Genomic DNA, 21,679 nt, shown 5'->3' with positions numbered 1-21,679 from the left:
GACAGAGCTTCGGCCCTAGTCACCGCAGCCCCTGCCTCGCCTGTCAACCATCACTAGCTTCTCCTAGAACTAGGAGGAGGACATGCATATAGTGGATCACCTTGCCCGAGAGGAGTTACCTCAGACGGAACCTTCTTATTCTAGCATGCCCAAAGCCCCCTAGACTTAGCCACGATCCCCTCATCAGCTATAGACCCAAGACATGCTCCATCGCAATCGAGCTACCTTTCCACGTGACGTGTTGAGGGGGACCTCTTGGCCATACTCATTAGCCCCATGCTTGATATTTTGGAGAGTGGTGTACCATCTATTGGGGGTTGATGCTCCTCTCATGTTTCATGTTCCTAGTGTTCCATGATGAGATTTCCATGAATAGTTTTGTATCACTCCAGTGAGATAGTTTTGTTTTGTTTCTATTTTATTTTTTGTTCCATGATGAGATATGTCATAGGCATTATTGTATCACTTTGGTCTCATAGGCCCATTGGGTCTTTAGTAGACTATTAATATATCATTCTTTCTTTTTTCTTCTCTTTCTCTCTCTTCTCCTTATAGAAGAAGGGAGGGAGAGCAACATGCATATCACTAGCCCTCTCTCTGTGTGTATGAAGCACCAAGAGGGGATGGACTAATGCTAAGGGCTGTTTCTCACTCTCTTGCCCTATACTCGGAAAGAGGATGAGTTATACCGACTCTTCTTAGGGCCGAACTGCAAAGAGGCCTAGAGGAAACTCGGAGAACATCCCCCCCCAACACCTCTTATCATATCCCCCATTAGCCACCTCTACCCCCACCACTAGATCCCCGCCCCACCACCCCCACCTTCTTCAAAAAGGGCATGGTCCTCAAGGCCATCCAAAGACTACGTAATGGGTGGGCCCAGGATCATGAGGGACTTACTGCCGAGGACATCTCACATGGCAATGATACCCTGGTGCCCTTACTAGCCTACAAGTATAATTACAAGACGATCATGATTGGCCACATATTGGCCAAACTATATGGATTGGTGCTAGAGGCAGAGCTGAGTTCATTTGTAGGGAGATAGGGATGCAGAGCCTCAGGATAGACAAGCTTTGGGAGGAGCTACTCTATCCTCGACCATATCTTCACGCTCTGTGCCATCATCGAGGAGGGTAGAGCACTGAAGGCTAAATACTGACGAGAACTTCGGGCTACCTTGGATCGTAGCACAATGAAATGCTTGGTTGAGATGATTTATGCACAAATCCTAGGACTTAAGCACACATTGTATGACGACTGAATTATGTTAGAATGAGATGAATTATGCTTGGGATTGAGGAACGCTATATATGCGTATCCATTTTTTGGTCGTTTATCAAAAATGGCTGTCGGCCTGCTTTAAATGCTCACAACTGCAGAAAATCAGCAATTCATGCTGTCCTTTCCTATCAGTGTGAGTCTTCTATTTTGCTGTTGGCCGATAGGAGCACATGCTAGTTAACTGGTGGTCTAAGCCCTTGTAGAGCTGTTGATTGGGTATAGGTCACTTGTATGCTCCTTTTTGGTGGCCCATATGCAAGGCACATAGGGTTGGCCTAGAGCCTTGAATATCTTCGGTGACAAAGCTTTTACATGCTTGCTATCTATGCTAGGGTAACCTACATGAATTGACTGTTCTCCAAGTGGGTTAAGTGACAGACTCGACACCTAAGGCTGGAAAAGACCTACGTAGCTTGACATGTCCTTGGGACTAGGGCTCACAAAGGAGTGAAGGCGTACAACAAATAATCCTAAAAAGGTACTAACTCTGTACAAGTATGCCACTGATGATGAGCCAGTGTGTCACATGGCACCTCAGTCCATGGGTGCTTTGTAGGTGAGAGGTTGAGCTAGAACCGATGGGTTGAGTAGTGCAACAAGAAGAAGCGTGTGGGTTGAGCGATTAATGCGGGGCAAGAGGGGACACCATGCAAGAAGATAGGTTGTAGATGTCAAAGGTTTCAAAATCGTAAGAGCATTAAGGTTTAACCTTATGTACATGGTTGTTTAAAGAAAATATGCAATATTAGATATAAGAGTGAATTGATAGAATAGAATAGAATAGATTAAAGTGAACAAGAATGCATAGTCAACGCATTGGGTGTGTAATCTTAGTTTTTGTAATATACAACCAAAGTGCATGGTGCTATCTCCTCGCTTAGGGAAGGGATAGGAACCATCCCAGACACTAGAAATTGAGGGGCTAAAGCCATATTTGTACAACGAAGAGCAAGCAATTTGTCGCCAAAATCAAAAGAATTGAAATCTCAAAAAAATATATTAAAGAAGGTATAAATAGAGAGTGCTTTTTATTCGCGAGGAGATTTTTGTAGTAGTACACGTGGCATCAACTAGCACTCAACATTGGTTTTTTTTTACTGCCTACTTAAATAGCTAGATAGAATCAGAATAGATCATGATGAAGGTAGATAAGAGTGTAATATATTAAATAGATTATATTTTGTATATGTTGATTTTTATTTTTATTTTTTAATTGTGAAAGAGAGTACTAAACCCAATATCTCATGCTAGACAAGCATGGGCACTACTACTAGGCTATAGGCCATGAGACTTCTATTGAATATCAAAAACATGATTGTGGAGAAGAGGGCAATATTGCAAATGAATTGTGCTTGCGCGTTGGAAAATTGACTATGCTTGTTGCAATATAAAAGTTGTGGACAAGAGTTCACAAATGATGCTACTAGAGTACCCTTTAGGCAAACGTGCATTATTGTATACTAAATAAAATAACATTTTTACAAGCCAAGCACATAAATAAATCATCATGCAATGCCAATGTTATATATTGAGGACGATAGAGGGGCGAATTAGCAAAATGATTTCATACATATGTACATGATGGTCAAGAGTTTGAATGTAGTTATGATATATATTTTGAATATGTACATATAGGAATAGGATGAGAAGATCTAATGAACCAATCAAATGAACATATGTAAAACAAGTCGAAGCGTCCCATACCACAAAGGTGCATTCCACATACACACATATATGTTGAAGATGCAATAGATTGGCATGAGAGTGCATGCCAAGCAACCTTCAATGAGAGGATGTTTGTATGCTATAATTCCATTTGATGTTGTGTAGTCTTAACAAGTATCGCACCAAAGCATGGTTTACATTTCCAAATTGTGTATTGAGTATCTTGATAAAATCAAGAATTCAATTTAAAGTATATATTATGTTTGAAAAAAAAACATACGAAGTTAGAAGACTTTAAATACAAAAATACCATGCAAAAAAATGACAAGCCTTAAAGGTGGCTAAAAGCATCAACTTTAGCAGATCAGGAGAAGCCTTGTACTTTGGTTCCAAGTGGCCATCGAAGTATGAACAATGTTACGCCAAATGCAATAGAGCATCTATGACAGATGCATCTTAAAGTACTGTTTTTTTTCCCCAGAAAATGAGACTTCTCTTCTAGTATAGACAAAATCACAGCCATTGCCCAAGAGAGACATTGTCATAAAATCTGTACAGTTGAAAGTACTTTGGAACCTAGTCTGTGAAATTACACAAAGGATGAAATCTCGACCGAATAACGAGTCAAAAGACCACAAGCCTTTCGATGCAATCCTCTAGTTGTATTACATTCATACCTCCAGACAAGAGGTGTGCCAAGCACTAAACCAAATCATGTGTCCCAAACCACATGGACTGTTCCTAACGATGGTCAACAATCACAGATCCTGACAACCTTTAATCCAATAGTTTCCCATTCCTCATACATGTAAATCAGTACAGTTAATTCCATTCAAATAGAAAAAACTGTACAGTATAAAAAGATCTATAAAATATGATGGGCATACCTCCAGGAGAGGACGTTTCTTTAATTTCAAGCATGCACACTTAGGGGACTTGTGGTGCAAGTTCCCCTTACAGAGATCATCTTCATGATGATTAAGTATAGCAAGCATTTTAATTTGCAAAGATGATTTTCTGCATGATGCTTCCAAGCTACACGATATATGGGTCACATCATGGAGAGGGGAGAGACATAGTCTGAGTATGATAACTGCGGCGAAACATAATCCACAGCCTGTGGTGATATCTTACCATTGATGGTCATCATCATTTTATCACAATCCCGTAAAGCTGTTTCAAGTTCTTGGCTAATGGAAGATATGGGAGGGCGCAGTTTCACATCTCTGCATGTACACCTTAGTCCAAGCCTCGCCATATGCAACATCATATTCTGATCATACCCTTGCTTGACAAGAGATGAATCAATTACATCCTCCAACTGGCCACTTTCAATGCTTGCTGATGCCTGCAAATTTCAAGTGCACACTTATCAAATAATACACTGAGGTATACTGCAAAAAAGGATAAAAAATGCTCCACCGTACCCAACTAATGATGTTGTACTGAGAGCGCTTCCGTGTATGATCTACTGCTGGCTGTGCAGTCACAAGCTGTAGCAGTATCACTCCAAAACTATAGACATCACTTGAAGTAGTAAGGTGGAAACTCAAATAATAGTGAGGATCCAAATACCCAAAAGTACCCTTCACGAGGGTACTGACATGGGATTCATCTCCCATGGGTCCATGCTTCGAAAGGCCAAAGTCTGAAACCTTGGCTTCATAATTGAAGTCAAGCAAAATGTTGCTGGGTTTTATGTCCCTGTGAATAATAGGAGGTGAACAACCTTCATGCAAATACGAGAGACCTGTATACATAAGAATACAGCTCCTATGATTCACAACTTGAACAATCCAATATGGCATATAGCGTGCATCAACAACCCTTGCTTATTTGCAACACCAATTTAAGTTCTAAGCTTACTTGATTACTATATAAGATTGGTGATATCCCATCCTTATGGTCTAAGCACCACAAGCAGCCCTTGGAATGCCATATGCACACATTACTACTCTTGGTGGATAATATGAACTATTTTTCCATAGCTTTACCTTTGGAAGCAATGTTGCCAATGGCCATAGTCCATACACTAACACTGTGTTTAAGCATAGATGAAACCAAGAAAATGGTAATCATAGAACTATAACCAATAGGGGGTATGCATAACCATCACACCTTACCTTTTGCAGCCCCTATGGCTATCTTGACTCTCTGTCTCCAAGTTAAAGGCTCTCGTCCTCCTGCTGAAATATAATGATTTACCTACTTTGATGAATGCAAGCAATTCAAAGGAAAAATTGTAGGCTTTGTTGCACCCACCTGAGAGATGCTCCAGCAATGATCCGTTTGGAATAAACTCATAGACAAGGATCTGTTCATCTGAATCAAAACCCGCACACTCTGCACATTAGACCTATATGAGATTTTTTTTTTGCCTTGTATATTGATGGGAAAGTCAATGATGTTGTGTTGAATGCAATGGAAACTACTCACAAGATTCCTCGCAAAATCCAATGAGATTGACCAGATGCTTGTGGTGTACCCTTGTGAGAAGCTTTACCTCTGCTTTAAAGTAACCGTATGATTACTTAGAGGTTGAGTAGTGAGCAAAAAATTTCCCAAATATTACTAATACATGAAGGCTTTATTACTAAGATAATGCATGTAGAATCACAAGGATGAGCCAGTTCAAACCTTGGCACCATAGCTTCATAAGAAAACTCTCAATTGAAAAATCTAACGTGTAAATAAACATAGAGATGAAAAGACATTATGATGAGAATATACAAACCATTTTGAAATTCGTCCGAAACTTGTACCAACTCTTTATTTGCTCGTTTCAAAGCTACTGTTTCCCCATTCTCAAGTATGGCTCTGTAAACTGTTCCAAATCCACCGCTGCCCAACAGGTACTCCTCGCTAAAATTTTTGGTTGCATCCTTCAATTGTTTAAGGCCAAACTTCCTAATGTGCATGGATTGGGATCCTGGCCAATATGGTGGTTCCCTCAAGAAGATTCCCACTGATTTTCAATCACAAACAAGGCTTTCACATTAGATTGATATAATTAAACCCATCTGAATTCTTCCGACAGAAAGATTAGTACGGACGAGATCAGTAACACTGGTCACAAACTCGGATATTTCTGGAGATTGGTTGATGGTTGGTGGAAGTCAAAAGAAGGGTTGTCTAGAAATTTTGGAGGGTCATCTATTAACACCCAGATCTGGGATTGGTTGATGGTTTCCGGCAATGGTCTACAGAAAGGTTGTCTAGAGAATTTGGAGTCTTACTATCACCCAGATAGGTCAGGAGATAGGTTGTTGGTTGGTGGAAGTCATAGGGAGGGTTGCCTACTAATGCCTGAACAGAACAGGAGATTGGCTGATGGTTGGTGGAGGCCTAAAGGTGGGTTGTCTAGAAAATTTGGAGGGTTGTCTACTGACTGCCGGATAGATCAGGAGATTGGTTGGACAATTGGTGGAGGTCAGGAGAGTGGCCAAGAAGATTTCTATTTTCTTTTACTAATTATTAACATCTCTGAAAATTGTTTAAAAGAAACAAGATGATGAAATACCGCTCGAAGATTTTATGGTCACTGATTTGTTTTCTGCTTTTTTGAAGCTTTTGTACCACCATTTTCTCCAATAATAACAAGAAACAGAGAATATCAGCGAGAGTGTGATTGCTGCGACAAGAATCTCCACAAAAGGTATCCAAAGTGGCTTCTTTGCATTTATACCATGCAGTACTTGAAGTTGTGGGTTGCCTGCAAACCTGACACACAAACTTAATATAAGTAATGGAAAGAAGATCATTTTTACATGCATACATAACAATGCTTTCTGCCTATTGGATTTAACACACACACACACACTCGTGCATGCATGCATACATCTACATACATGTGCTATAATAAGACAACCTATTCAGTCATTTTCTAGCTATAAAGGACATGAGGTACCAGATGCAGACAGTGCAAAGGAAATGGAAACAAGTAACAAAAATAACCTTTTTGAAAACCTGATGTTTTTTCTTTTCTTTTCTTTCCTCTCTCCTTCTTCTTCTTCTTCTTCTTCTTCTTCTTCTTTTTTTTTGGGGGGGGGGGGGGGGGGGGGGGTTCGGGGTTTCATGCATGTCCAGTATCAATGGATAGCCACAGCTTGAAAGCAACTACAGGTTTCTAATTGGCTGCTTTGCCTGAATGGAGCCCACCTAGACCTTGAACATATGGGATGTACCATGTGATACCATATAGGGGGGTAAGGACGAGTAATAAATCTGCTATGCTTTTTAAATTCTGCATACCTCGTGTTCTTTTCTTGATTTTTTTGTCTTTAAAGAAAACCTTGAGCCTAGGGGGGGGGTTTATTTGAGCTCAAACTACCTAACAGGGTTATTTACAAGTACAAACAAAAACACTCACTTGAAATCTCTAAGGCTGGGAGGTTGATCAATAATTCCATCAAAATCATTGCTACTGATGTCACTGCAAAATTGGTGGAATGATTCATTTCATCAACCAGATAAAATGACAACAATAAAAAAATGTGTAAAGAAACATGTAATAGATTCTATAAAAAGCAGCAGCAGGCATGTATTTCCAAAATTACACACAATTTCAGACATGATGAGAGCAGAAATGTCAGCTAGTCACATAAAGCCATGAATTGAAGAATCCCAAAAGCAAATAAAATGATCAGCACCACACAAAGACATGAAATGAAAAAATCCCTTTCTTTCCTTTTATTAGAAGAAAAGAGTATAATGAGGTTTGCTGCCTGCAAGAAAGACAACATGCTCACAACCATATGAAGCAAAACAGGCAGTGAATGACTCCTCTATGGTTGACTCCTTTGGAGGGAAAAGAAAGGCAAAAGAGCCGTGATATGATAAATGTTTCATCATGCTGTGGGGCTACTATCAAGTCCCACCAGGATTTCGAAGGCCCATTGTCTTAATGAACATGATAAATCTTGGAAGATTTTATCTGATGATCCTCTGATATTTATTAGCCCTCCACCATCATTGTGCATGTAAATTTCTGGGCCCAATTTCAAGGCCCATGGTATCAATCCCTACTTGATGATACAACAACTGTTCTTCCAGGCAATCCCATTAACACTGTCTCTGCAGCTCTATAGCATAGATATACTTGCACTCGCCAGGCATTTCAGATCAGGGGCCCTTGCAACAGTGACGGATCTCACAAGAACCTTCAAAAGGTGAGTTGGTGGACATGCACCTTGAATGGCCCAATGGGCTGTTACAACCTCCTGTAACCATCTGCAATCAACCTACATCCACAGCACTGAATTAAGGTGCACATTACATGTTGAAAGATTCAACAACCCAACCATAGGCCCTACTGCTCCAGACCACCCCCTAGCATGAGTTGGGAAAACCACGTAGATATGAGGTCTCCAGACCATAGACCACCTTACCCTTGGATATGTCCCATGCTATACCTGGCAGGCGTGGCATGCTCTGGTAGAGGATGAGGAATCTGCATTTGGGACTGCACTTTTTCCTCTTGGCATTTTGATTTCCACTTTTTGCCATAGAGAGGACACAGCCTCTGCACTTATCTTCATTATACATCTAGAAGGACGCCTTCAAAGGGCAATGTTTATGAGGATCTCACTTTGATTTTGGAGCATGTGGTTGAGATGGTGGTATATGTCAAAGATCAACCCATCTTTGGTCTCAATGGGAAACGATTGGCATGTGGTGTCAATACGGTTGGCAAAGGTTGCATATGGGATCTCTATAGAGATGTACAGCCTTCCATTACCACCAAGATACACTACCTCTATATAGCACACTTCGGAGGCTGTGTCAGCTTCAGAGTTAAGGCCATGTTCCTTCCTTCACCACCCATGTTACATCCGTGGCATGCATAAGCTATGGGGTATGCTTATTGTTCTATGGGTCATTTAAGGTGTACATGGGTTAGCATAATTACTAATAAAAACAGGGATATTAATAGCATGCGGTGCCTATATAAGTGAGACAGTACATTTGACTTGGGGTTTTTGTGTGGTATGGATCATAGTTGCCATGAAACGTGTTTCAAAGCATATGAAACATGTTTGAAACGTTTGCAACGTTTCAAACATTTGAAACGAGTTTCAAAGCTCTCATTTTTTTTAATGAATAAAAAATGTGCCCTACATTAAAATTGTACCTGCGACGTACAATATCTTTTCGTTTGCTGCGCCATCTTCATCAGCCTCTCTTCAGCCATGGAAGAGAGAACATGAGGCTATGCAAGGAATTGGGGGTGGTGGTGATGATTCAGAGGATGAAAGCAGAAGGGCCAAGATGGAAGAGGTTCCCGATATGCAGAGTCAGGTCAATTTGCCTAGTTCCAACACCATTGGTGCTGGGTCTAGCTCCACCCCTCGAGCCCACAGGTCTTCCTTGCCCACCAAGCCTACTTTGAAGAGGGCAAGCCTCAAAGCAGGGTTTCAGAAGTAAGCTTTCATTGAGGCTACCCGTGAGATAACAAAGTTGTTTATTCAATGTGCTTTGTCATTTCACATTTTGCGTACCCCACGCTAGAAGAAGGCCATGAGAGCTATTAGCCGCATTGGGTATGAGTGGGAGGGCCCATCTTATGAGTCTTTACACTCCCACACTTTAAAAATGAGAAAACTAGTGTGTAATTAGAGATGGAGCCTGTCAAGGAAACTTGGCAAAAGTATGGTTGTACAATTTTATGTGATGGCTGGACAGATATGCGCAAGAGGAATGTCTACAACATCTTAGTGTCCTCTTGTAAGGGCACAATGTTCTTGCGTGCCATTGATGCTTCGGTTCCAAGGACAGTTGTGACAGGCACTTTCATTTGGGGACATTTGCGCCAGGCGTTATTAGAGATTGGCCCTCAAAATGTAGTACAAGTGATCACAGACAATGGATCAAATTGTGTCTATGGGCAAAATGTTGGAGGATGAGTTCCCACAGATTGTGTGAACACCATGTGCAGTCCATAGCTTGGACCTCTTGATAGAGGATGTCGCCAAGGTGGGGTGGATTTCCAACATCTTCAACACATCTCGGAGCTTGGTAAAGTTTGTCACCAGGTGACCACGGGTCCTTGCCATGTATCGTGCCCATAGTGATTTGGAGCTGCTGAAGCCCTCAAAGACCAGGTTTGCTTACATGTTTATTCTGGTTGAGAGGCTAGTGAGAGTCCAACTGGGACTACTCCGGACAGTTGTGTCACAGGACTGGATGGCATGGGAGGATCAGGAGAAACCCAAGGCATTGGCTTTTGTGCGCAGTCATGCGAGAGAGTTGGTGGGATGAAGCCAAGGCACTTGTGAAGGCAACTCAACCCATTTATAGTGTTCTCCACATAACAGATATGGAGGGTAACACCCTTGGACTCTTATACGAGTTCATGGACCGCATTGGAGAGGCACTTGACCACAACACTGTGCTACCTGCTGTGAGGTATAGATCTGTTGCTTGCTTTGTTCAATTTATTTCGTACATGGTGCCATGTGGTGCTCATTGCTACTTATAATTGACTTTGATGGGGTCCAGGACATTAGAGAGATCTGGAACCATAGATGGGATTGGTTTCATAGACCAATCCATGCGGTTGCCCATATACTGCACCCTCTTTGGCGGAATGACGAGCAATATAACAATGAGGGGTTGGAAGAGGGTTGGCACGAGTACATCCAGAGATGGACAAGAGGTGACCTTGCACTCTTGAGGCAACGTGAGGACGAGCTTCTAGTGTTTCGCAATGGGAGTTTTACTTTTGGGAGAGAAACTGCAAAACTTCGAGAGAGACAACTTCGGCCAGTCTCTTGGTGGGAGAAATATGGGACACACACTCCTACTCTGGTAAGTACTTTACTACTTATGAACACTGAAGTGGAAGTTCCGAAGTAGGCTATCTAAAGTTTCTAAATACTACTTGGTAACTTTCAAAGTTTTATGTCCTCTTCATGACAGAAATGCCTTGCATTGTGGATTCTCTCACAGGATTGTAGCTCCGGTCCTTGTGAGAGGAATTGGAGCACATGGGCCCTCTTCCATACAAAGAAGAGGAACAGATTGTCCACTACTCAGCTAGAATGCTTGGTCTCTTGCCATTGCAACCTCCGTCTACTTGAGCAGCGAGGCAATCCCATCGAGCCATGCCACGTGAATGTCGACAAGATCGACATTGTGAAAGTGAAGGACATTCTAGACATTCCTGCAAAGGAGCGTGACATCTATGCCATGCTTTACGAGGAGTTGTTGGCACCAACTCGTGTGACACGAGCACAGTCATCGGTGGATGGAGCTTCTATGAGTGTTGCAGCTTTAGAGGCTCTTATTGAGGCATCATCTCCTTCTGATTCATGAGACATTTGTATTGGAGTCTTTTGGACTTAGTGCCATTTGAGTTTTGATTCATGGCAGGTCTTATGATATATGATCTATGTCATCTATTATCTATCCTTTTAATTGATTTTCTCTCTTCTCAAGTTTCAACAATCATTGGTCACTCAATGTTCACTTGCAGCTTGCAAGCAACCAGCAATAGTAAGTACTAAGTAGGTTGCAGGAATCAGGATACATGATGATGATACATCATACTATTTTTGTTTTAAACATTTATCCATACTTTGTTGGTTGCCTAGGTTTTTTTATGCATAAAACTTTCATATCTCCGATTTTTTGCACCCCGCGCCGCCCCCCGCCCCCCCCCCCCCCCCCCCCCCCCCCGGGCGGCGGCGGCCCGGTGTTTGAAACGTTTTTGAAGCACCTGCCAGGCTGTGAAATATTTCAAACGTGTTTCATGAAACGCCTGACGACTATGGGGCCGCGTCTCACATGTGCAACAAGGTGGACTGGATTGTGGACAACTCACGTGTGCAACAAGGTGGACTGGTCCAAGGAATTCTCCCAAGGACCTGCAATGTAATCATTGGAGATAACACAAAGGTCCCAGTCAAAGGGAAAGGAAGATTCTAGTCTACTGTGACAAAGGTGACAAGAGGTACATTACAAATGTTTTATTTGTGCTTCATCTTTGTATTTGTTAGTGCAATTGCTAAAATGGGGACCAAGTTGGAGTTTGATGAAGACTCCCTGGTCATGAAAGACAAGAATAGTGATGATATCCTTGCTCAGGAAGTTCAAGAAGGTGGACTCTATCAGCTGATTAGATGCAGATAGCCAGTTGTGGCACGAGAGGCACTTAAGTTACACAACTCTTGTGGAAGCTCATTCCCGAATCTTTGTTTGAGGAACTGCCCAAAGTTGGAATGATTGAATCAGTGTGCTAGGCTTGCATGATGGGTAAGCAACACATAGAAGCTTTTCCAAAAGAAGCCTCTTACCAAGCCAAGAAACCCCTTGAGTTGGTACATATGGACAATTTTGGTCTGATGAGAACCGAGTCCCTTAGCGGGGCTAATCGTTTTCTTTTATTCATTGATGAGTTCTCAAAAAAAAACTTGGGTGTATTTTCTCAGAAGGAAAAGTGACGTTTTTAATGTGGCTGAAGTGGAAAATCAATCTGAACAAAGGTCCGACAGAGGAAGAGCTCAATAAAATTTTGAAGTAGCATGATATTCAAAGGCAATTGACTGCTTCCTACACACGATCTCAAAATGGTGTGGCAAAACAGAAGAACATGTCTCTTGTATGGCTAAGGCTAGCAGTGCATATCCTAAACCGCTCCCCAACTTCGGCTGTGGTGAACAAGATCCCAGAGGAAGCCTATACAGGTATAAAGCCAGATGTCGCTTATTTTAGAGTCTTTAGATGTCATGCTTTTTTTCAGTGCCAGGGAAGAAGCAGACCACCCAAGTCAAAGAAATATATCTTTATTGGGTACAACCAAGGGCTACAGATTGTTTGTTCCAAAGAAGCACGGGGTAATTGCAAGCAGGGATGTAGTCTTTCAAGAACACTTGTTTCCACTCTAAAGGGGGAGATTGGCTCTTCCTGAGCCTCCAATCCAGCACAACAAAGGCAAAGAACCTACAGATCATGTTGATCTTCCGGGAGGAGGAGCCCGATGAAGCTACACATTTGTCTGAAAGAAAAATTCCTAGGTGGCTCTATCAAACCTTGAAAGAGTCGGGAGTCTTGGACCTTGTGGCTGCCTTAACCACGCTGGTCACTCCCCGTGATTGCTTCGTTCCCCTCTCCTTATCTCTTTCCCACTGTCTAGGGCTGTCCAGTGTCCACCCATTGCTATCAAAGTCGCCCCTTTGCACCAGTTCAATCAATTAGTCGTCCCCTCCATATGCCTTGGTGGCCGCCCCACCCACTCCTGGTCAACCGTCAGCCCAAACACACTCTGCTCCCTTCTGCAGCAACAAACACCGGAGTTTTCCTTGCATGACACACTTGCCTCCTCCTCAGCTATGGCGTCCAAATCTTGGGTGGCATTATTGCTGCATTGCCTTCTTGTGCAGGGAGACTAGTCAGCTCCTGACATTCTAGCTCTTTACTTGGGTTTTCTGGCCCAACTACTACTTCTGAGGCTCTTTAGCTGCTTACTTCGCGAAGAGGTTGAAGCTTGAGCTTTCTACTTATTAGCAGCCGTGGATGTTCCTTTATGGTGGCTTCCCACTTTGTTGAGCTTGTGGCAGTTTTTCTCCTTTACATAGATGCAGTCATCCATTGATGTCCTCAATGGCATCTATACAGCGAGATCTCCAAACCTGCCATGCAGTCAAAACTGCCAATAAATTCCTCGAGTAGGTGTCTACTCCAGAGTAAGCATCTTGAAGGGTGACTGTGGAGCCAAATTTAAGGGAATGACATCTACTAGACCTTTGACTGCATCCATGGCATGATCAGCTGGTGTCCCCTCCTAGAAAACACGAGGTCCAGCCGCCATAAACCAAGCAACTATGCCCCATGAGAGAGAGTTCGAAGAGAACTCCACTGTCAAACGGTCATCCCATGATTCAAATACTACATGCTTACCAATGCCTGTAGAAGAAGAGGTGTTATTACAAACATTGCATATCAGAATGAAGGGGACAAGCTTCCCTTACTACACATCACAAATCATTTAAAAAAAGAACATGAAAATATTCAAAGTAATGCTTTAGGAGCTGTAACACACCATTCCATTTGCATGAAAATTTATGATGGTACTCACAGGTGTGCAAGGTGAGGAAGGTTCACAATCGTTTGTGGAAAATGACCACTCATTCTATTGCCACTTAAGTTCCTACAATAGAAATAGACGACATTTGAGTAATTTCAAGAAAAATCACCATAAAAGTGGGAAAATTTAATAACACAATCATCATAATAACTTTTAACACTTGCATAGAAGCACTCTCATTGCAAGGGATTTAATTTTGGTGACCAAAAAAACCAGTAATTCTGCTGCTGTATTTAAGCCATCTTATCAGAAACAATGTTAGGCCTATATCCATACACCTTGGAGCAATTGCCCTGACTCTTGAATGCACTGTCAAGAATGAGGATGTCCCACCTGAAGGCAATTCATATTGGCCAATGAATCTGACTCCAAGAATGGGGATGTACCACCCGAAGGCAACTCACACTGGCCAATGTAAGTGTGAGGCCAGGGGCCAAACAGGGAAAGACAGGAAGCTTACAAATGAACCAATTTTAAACCCAAATAACACAACTGGCCAACTCTAGTGTGGCCTATAAATAGACCACTCCTCTCATTATTATGTGCATCCTGTCAAGGAGCAAGTCTCAGTCTTGCGTTCTTCAGCAACAGTGAAGCCAGCCTCAAAATTAGCCCAAACAGCAGAAAAGCAGATCAGTCACACGACAAAAGCTGTGGAATCAACCCCGACTTCGACAAATCATGTTTGCAAAGTGTTTTCATTGCATGAATGTCATTGGAAATCTAGCATGTGATGCCCATGAAGCTTGTATCTTGATGAATTCTTGGTATCACAATCATATTACAAGGGGGGTCAGCCCTGTCTGGCCCTATTGCAGTGTCATTGAAATTTCAACATTGCTATCTTGTTTGGTTTTGTGAGGTTGTGATTTGGAGGATCTGTCAAGGGATCACAATGAAGCCATGCTATCTATAAAGGCTTGGTTGACATGATCCCAACTTCAGTCTTCAACCTCACAACACAAACTTTCGGGCTCTACTTCCTCTTTGTGCACATTGCTGGTCTTCTTCAGCCTGCAGCCAAAGTCTTTCTGCTTCTTCCGGACTCAACTAACGCTCATCTTCAGCTTCTTGCAAAAGGCATGTCTACTTCTTCTAGTCGTAGCAGACAGTCTTCTTCAGCTTACATCCAAAGTTTCCCTCTCTTTCCCATCCTCGTTTACAGTTTTCTTCCTGTCCCTGTTGACAGACTTCTTCAACATTTCCCTGCCCAGCACAGTCGGCTGACTTCTTCAACTTCCAGATGAAATCTAGTTTCTTCTTCCCGACCAAAAGCCTTCCTCTTTTTCCCATCGAAGTTGACAGTCTTCTTCAGCTTCTTGCTGAAGTCTTGTCATCTCAGGCTTCCTGGAGTGCCAACTTTGCTGCACTACCTTTTCCTTCTACTTCCCTGTTCTTGACTTCTTCCAAGCACCAATTCATCTATTACATCTGCCGCATCCTGCTACATCTCGAGGGCCAGAAGTGTAATAGGATATGTACCGGCTGATGGTGCTGGAAAAATGTGTGGAATTGGTGGTAGTTGAATCACCACCTCATCCTTGGAAGACTTCTCCTCTCCAAAGTGTTCATCATCATCTTGCCCTTTCTCCATGTGTGTTGTCTTGCCCAACCATCAACTGTGTGAAAACCAACATCAAAGCTTCTTCCCGCAGGAGGAAAATATTTAATCTGAATTTTTTTTGTCAAAGACTAGCTCTGATACCAATGTGAGGTAAGTCTTGCAGAAGCAAGTTGATTAACAGGATTAAATTGCAGATTTAGTGGACTAGACAACAGGAAATCGAACATTCATCCACATGACAGTAGCACTTAATTAATATGAGAATGCAGCAAGTGCAGACTGAAAACTACAAATCTACCTCACTTGTGCTATCTATGCATATACATACCCAGAACCACACAATCAGCTTTACCTTCTCTTTCAATGCCAACTCTACTTTGCTGAAATTGCAGGTCTTCCAGAAGCCATCCTTCCTTGCTGCTATTTTGGGCTGAATCGGGCCTGCCAGAGGGTAATGTTGGGTTTTCTTTTGCTGCTTTGCCACTGGAGTGCAAGAAGATGAGAAATGAGGGACTGAGGAGGACTATTTATAGGCTGACCACCCCCACCCCCCAAAACCCTCTATTGTTTGTCTGAAGCCTGACCAACAGTTCTTGGGTACTCCAACACTGCCCACGAGCTCCTCAAACCTGTCCCAGGTCATCCGACTCCTCATCTTCCCCATCTCCAGCCTGATTTGCTCCTGTTTTGCCTGAACACACATGCCAACGGTGCCCCACATTTCTAATACTGTCCGATGCCAGTTGGGCATTGTTCTTTGGTTCTTATTCTTCTTATTCTTGTAGGCCTTTTCTCTCCGGGTGCAGGTTAACCCTGCAGTGTGCACCTAATCTAACCATATGCAAAACCTAGTCCTCACTGATCAATCAATGACTTTATCCCTTCATAATTGAGGGCTGACAATGGTCTCTCTCCCTACAGTACCTTGTACATGGCCTTGGTAGTCATGCCACATCCATATCAGAGCTGATGCATGTGACAAATCCTAGCTCATGACCTCCCCTCCAGCTTCTTAAGCAATTGTCCTTAACTGAACTGCACCTCATTATCATAGAACTCTTTCCACACTATCGGACTTGCTATATTGCCCTCTTGTGGGAACAAGCCTCTCTTGTGCTCATGTAAGATGCAAGCCTCTTCCCTGTTGTTTGTGCCTATAAATAGGAAACTAATCATCTTCACAAAATTGGTACTTAAAAAATAATCAATAGCACGTGTTAAATCATCCAAGCATGGAATATTATTTGTGTGTGCAAGTCTTAATTTACTGCACAACGTGTTAATGCACTAGTTTTGATAGCATTTCAGCGGAAGTGGTCTGTAGTAGGTCAACATCAATCAAAGTATATGAACTATAGCTTTGAAAGGAGAAATCTTGATGTGGCAAGCAAGCAGCTTGAAACAACCATCTACTAGAGCTTCTGCAAGCACAAATCAGTCAACATGCTATTAAAACACCAAGCCATCTTCTTGCAGCTCTTGCAGATTATGAAGGCTCCCTAATTCAGGTGGAAATAGACCACTGAAGGAGTTGTTCTGAAGGCTCCTGCAAGCCAAAATAGGGCTTCTAGAACTAAATTATATTTTCTAGTCCAGTTCTATGAAGAGAGCACATACTACACAATGCACAACATTATTAGGCAAAATCACAAACGGCACTTACAGATTTTCAAGGAAAATCAGTTCCTCCAAAAAACTAGTAACAGTGCCTTCAAGGAGTTTGTCCGGAAGTAATCTGAAGGGCACAAGTAACACTGTTGGAGTCGTGTGTGTGTGTGTGTGTGTGTGTGTGTAGAAATGAAATGAAATGAAATGAAATGTTAGAGAGAGAGAGAAAGAGAGAGAATATATGCTTGATATAAGTTGAAGTGTAAAAAACTCTGTAAACTTGCAAAAATACTTGTTTTCTTGCTGCTTATTGTGCATTTGTTGCTGTGCAGTCCAAAAATAAAATGCTTTGGTTTATGCATTGGTGCTCACACTCCAATAACTCGTCCATTGGTGTTGCAATCTATCCCAATCCATGTGCAGAATATGTCACTAGTGTTCCAGCTAAGAAGAGCTCCATATGGATCTTTAGTGACTTTACTTGCGAACTGTCGTAGTGCTGCAGCTGCAAGTTCAAACATACAAGTCGACACATTTTTTTAACATTGTATTTTATGAAGAATATCAACCCTCTGCGTTTATAACCATATAATAGATAGATAGTCATTAGCTCCTTGAATGCTGGTACACAGATGAAGGCTGCCCCGCTCAGCCTGCATGTCAACTATCAGCAGGCACATGAAGGTCCAGTTGTTATAGACAATACAACCAGCAGCGAAAACTGCAGGCTTTGTGAGCCCTTAATGCAAGGCGTGCAACGAGGCACAGAAAGATATATGGGCTGGCTCATGTAAGCCGTGATTAGGCGCTGCTAGCCTGTGAAATCCAAGTGCAAGAGCACCAAGGGCCTGTGCAGGCATCCTGGTCACAATTAGTGAAACCATTTTTGAAAATCTGACTCTAGGGACTGCATTTAGTGCATAAGCCTAGCTTCAGGTTTACTATTTCATTTAGGTAAACAGATTTCTCACTGCAACTTGTGAATATGTGAAAATAACGCTGACATGTGCTTGAGAAGGCCTTCACCCATGGTTGTGATGGCAAATGGAAAACAAACTCTCATTGTGCTGGTTGTTTTCGAACCTACAACGAGCCACTTTCTCGGTCTTAGGGCTAAAGTTTGAGTTGTTTTTCTTTTCACTGTTATGGGAATGCAGTGGTAGGATCCCTTTAATCATGCATGTGCATAAACAAGTCTGTTCATTAATTTCTTAAAAAAAATATTTTTAAAAAAATTGTGAGAGAGGGTACAGAAATTACAGGTAGATTCGGACCCAGTACTTCCTGTTTGAGAGGAATGGAAGCTACCACTGAACTACAGCCCAAGAGGTATTAATTTTTTAATTTTATGGTAAATGGGCTTTCTATCTTGATTTTAGACAGGAGAAAAGTCCCCCTTGAAAACATTGGTGAAATATAACAGATTCCTGCTTAACAACATCCCCTCCCTCCCTCCCTCCCTCTCTCTCTCTCTCCCCCTTCTTTCCAACCTCTCCCCTTTCTCCCACCCTTCCTTGCATGGTTTTTACTCCCCCATTTTTGTGTGTGTTTTCTTCCGCAGCATGTTTCTGAATCATGCGTAGCATGATGCTTTTCTACCCAAAAATTTTAAGGGCATGAAATGAGGCGATTAAATGGAACTATTACTTTTGTGATGTGAGCAAAATTGGGAGAGCGTACCATCGCTATATGCCGAGTTTGGTGGGCTTAATGATGCCATGCTGAACCCTAAAAAGCATGAAAAAATCAGATGAAAGGCAGCCTTGGGCACCATTGCCTCAGCTAGGGCGAAGACTCTCTGCAAACTGGGTCTTTTCTTTGGCCTTGGCCCTGCCTCTGTGTGTGTGTTTTCTTTTTTCCCCCTTTTTTTTTGGGCGGCTGGGTTATGGGTTTCAAATAAGGGAGTTACACCCAATGCCGCGTTTTCGGAGAAACCCATGAAACATTTGTTAACGTGCCCCAATCCTAAAGTATGCCTTGCACAAGGGTTTTGGATGGTCTTTTAAGGGTCACAAGGTGTGTATATTCATTCATGATAAATGACTGACCTTGTAATGAGTATAATTGTCCCATCCCATGGGCCTGGCCATGGGCAAAAGCACAACTTGACCTTGAACAAGCTCTGAATCGTGGACGATAAAAGGCCTCTTTTAGGAGTAACGTGACCAAGGACTACCGATGTATTGACTTTGATTCTAGCTCTGCTGCCCCATGGCATGAGAGCTCCAAACATTTTTAACTCAAAAATGTGTTATGTAAGGTGGATGCAAAGCCATTGCATATATACGAGAGACTTCTTGCTCATTTATGTGCAACGTTATGTTTGCCAATTGTGTTGAAGGACCTTAAAACTTCCTAATTTGAGATACTCTTTTGAATTTAGTATGCATTCAAGCATTGCTTGGAATAAGTTCAACATAAGTGATAGAATACTCTTCACATGCAAGGCTTTTTTTAGTAGGTTAAAGCAATACATTTGTGATGCAACTTAACAAAAAAGATGACAACCTTGTTCATGGAAAGGAGTAAGTGAAAAGTGGCCCAACACACCCCCACTCCACCCTCGCTCCCCCCCATTCCACTTTTTAGGGGTGTCTCAAGTCTCTCTTGTCATGCCAAATTTAGAAGATGAAAACTCACCTAAATTTTGCCTCGTCACTTTGGATAAGATTGCCAATGATGGCCTATGGGTTGTTGTGTGAACCCACCCTATGATGAAGAAGATATTTGGAGGAAGTGTGCATTGGCAGGTCACTTCTAATCCTCATGTCCATAGAATCAATAGAAGCAAAATTTGCTTCTTCTTCCTTTGTCAAAACTTCTTTTTCCTCAACCAAGTGTGCTTTATCCTTCTTTGTTGGTGTAGTTCTTTGTGCTCTTGGTCTTCTTTGTGTCTTTACATCCATGAAGAGCTTTTTCTCCACATGGCTAGATTAGCTAAAGACAAATCATATGAGCATAATGACAATGTGAATAAGGCAAAAACTAAAGTGTCCTCTTCATTAGATGAGGAGCCTTTAAATAGGTTGAAGTACAAAAAGATTAAGGAGGAGATTAGGATCTAATCCTAATCAAGATGCTTATCACTTGCCTAGAGGTGAGCAGTGCAAGAAGTAGAGATTCTCCACTAAGGCATATAAAAAAGCTGAAAATAGGACCATCCAAAAAGGAGCTACTAACCCTTAGAGAAATAATCTACTAAGGTCCACTACTAAAGCCAAGCTACTAAACCTTAGAGAAATAATCTACTAAGGTCCACTACTAAAGCCATGTAGAGGGGCCATAAATTCCAATATAATGCACCCCTTGAAATCATCATCAACTACTAGTATATTCAACAAATCTAACATGCAAATAATAGCTCACTAAGCAAGACCATGCCAAAGAATATGATTCATAATGTAGGCAATTATATCCTTACAACTACTAGTATATTCAAAAAATCTAACATGCAAATAATAGCTCACTAAGCAAGACCATGCCAATGAATATGAGTTATATATTTATCAATATAGGGAATTATATCCTTACAAGTGGGCTTCACTTTCGAGGAAAACCCCATATCACTTGTGTGCCAAGGGTGAGTTTATATGTTTTTGCAAATAGATTAACATCTCTTGTAAGTATCCATACTTTAAGAATTATATGGTGTTATAATAAGCTTGTTTACTTATATTTTTTTAACTTGTTAGAGAAGTGTGTGGTACATTAGAAGTTTTTGCGTAAAGAATATAATCCATTTTAATTCAAGGTGAGAAATATTAAAGTAGTTGCATGCAACTCACGCAATATTTTGAATTGCTAGCTCTTAAACGGTGGGTGCAGGTGCACAAATGTGATTCGTGAGGTTCATGGTCACTAGCGTCATTAGTAGCTACATTGTTGTGTGCTATCCATGTTGGTGAGTAGTCCACCCATATGTATTTGAGGGGAGGTAAGTTTTTCTGCTGATTAAGGGGAGGCATATAGCCTTCCATATGGTGTATGTTTCATTTGGTCGAATGTGTATTTAGATGGTTGTTTATAAAAGGAGAAAAGGGTAGAATAAGAGTGTAGAATAGTTAAAAAGTTGTATTTGGACATTAAGAAATGTGGAAACTTTAGGGGCTACATAGGTATCATGTTCGGTGACACATTTGGTACATTTTAGCATAATGGAGATGTAAAAAGGTGTACTTAGAAGATTATTTGTATGAGACCATGATTAGCAAATGAGATTCTAATTGTGAGTTGAGATTATTATGTCAATTAAGCCTCTCATTGTGGTTGGTGTTAATTATGAATTTAATTCTTATCGTTGGTCTTCCGTAGCTCTTGATTTCCAAGAGGTTTGAAAGCCCTTTGGGATTGATTAAGAAAGTGAGTGTGATTAGTGCTTAAGGTAGGATAAACCATTTTTCTTCTTATTTTAGGGTTTAGTTTAGCAACTCCTTTTGATTCTTCTTTTCTTGTCCTTGGTTGCTAGAAAGCAATTG

General features: G+C 41.6%; 2 protein-coding genes and 1 long non-coding RNA gene across 3 annotated transcripts in view; 2 read left to right on the top strand and 1 right to left on the bottom strand.

Moving 5' to 3' along the window:
- Positions 1 to 18,308, top strand: part of LOC147628440 (uncharacterized) — a 57,246-nt gene extending 38,938 nt beyond the window's left edge. The window contains exons 2-3 of the long non-coding RNA XR_015268105.1: positions 6,517 to 6,604; positions 17,537 to 18,308. This is a non-coding gene — a long non-coding RNA (uncharacterized LOC147628440). The remainder of the gene's footprint in view (positions 1 to 6,516; positions 6,605 to 17,536) is intronic.
- Positions 518 to 19,173, bottom strand: LOC147628439 (putative serine/threonine-protein kinase PBL7). The gene is made up of 12 exons (XM_086813587.1): positions 18,885 to 19,173; positions 17,577 to 17,709; positions 17,260 to 17,331; positions 14,024 to 14,095; positions 7,319 to 7,381; positions 6,470 to 6,669; positions 5,684 to 5,914; positions 5,386 to 5,454; positions 5,212 to 5,271; positions 5,073 to 5,132; positions 4,377 to 4,699; positions 518 to 4,297 (listed from the first exon to the last, which is right to left on the bottom strand). Exons 1-12 carry the CDS (start codon positions 19,141 to 19,143, stop codon positions 4,001 to 4,003), a joined length of 1,839 nt encoding a protein of 612 aa, XP_086669713.1. The 5' UTR covers positions 19,144 to 19,173; the 3' UTR covers positions 518 to 4,000.
- LOC147628441 (uncharacterized) lies at positions 10,184 to 11,579 on the top strand. Its single transcript, XM_086814063.1, has 3 exons — positions 10,184 to 10,348; positions 10,447 to 10,755; positions 10,897 to 11,579. The coding sequence occupies exons 1-3, from the start codon at positions 10,184 to 10,186 to the stop codon at positions 11,260 to 11,262; spliced, it is 840 nt and encodes a 279-aa protein (XP_086670189.1). The 3' UTR covers positions 11,263 to 11,579.
- Positions 19,174 to 21,679: the final 2,506 nt, after the last annotated feature.

Source organism: Cibotium barometz, chromosome 19, assembly GCF_041138505.1.
Source record: "Cibotium barometz isolate CiBa-2024 chromosome 19, ASM4113850v1, whole genome shotgun sequence".
Classification (NCBI taxonomy): domain Eukaryota; kingdom Viridiplantae; phylum Streptophyta; class Polypodiopsida; order Cyatheales; family Cibotiaceae; genus Cibotium; species Cibotium barometz.
Note: the sequence above shows the minus strand (reverse complement) of the source record. Positions and strands in the feature narration are given on the sequence as shown.

Bases quoted from the DNA above. Each gene is read 5' to 3' on its own strand.
- LOC147628439 (XM_086813587.1), bottom strand. From the start codon at position 19,143: ATGGGTTTCTCCGAAAACGCGGCATTGGGTGTAACTCCCTTATTTGAA. The intron at 5,455-5,683 runs GTTTGTATATTC...ACTTTAAAGCAG, and splicing joins TTCGGACGAATTTCAAAATG to AGGTAAAGCTTCTCACAAGG. The intron at 5,133-5,211 runs GTGGGTGCAACA...ATATTTCAGCAG, and splicing joins ATTGCTGGAGCATCTCTCAG to GAGGACGAGAGCCTTTAACT.
- LOC147628441 (XM_086814063.1), top strand. From the start codon at position 10,184: ATGCGAGAGAGTTGGTGGGATGAAGCCAAGGCACTTGTGAAGGCAACT. The intron at 10,349-10,446 runs GTGAGGTATAGA...GATGGGGTCCAG, and splicing joins ACAACACTGTGCTACCTGCT to GACATTAGAGAGATCTGGAA. The intron at 10,756-10,896 runs GTAAGTACTTTA...ATTCTCTCACAG, and splicing joins GGACACACACTCCTACTCTG to GATTGTAGCTCCGGTCCTTG.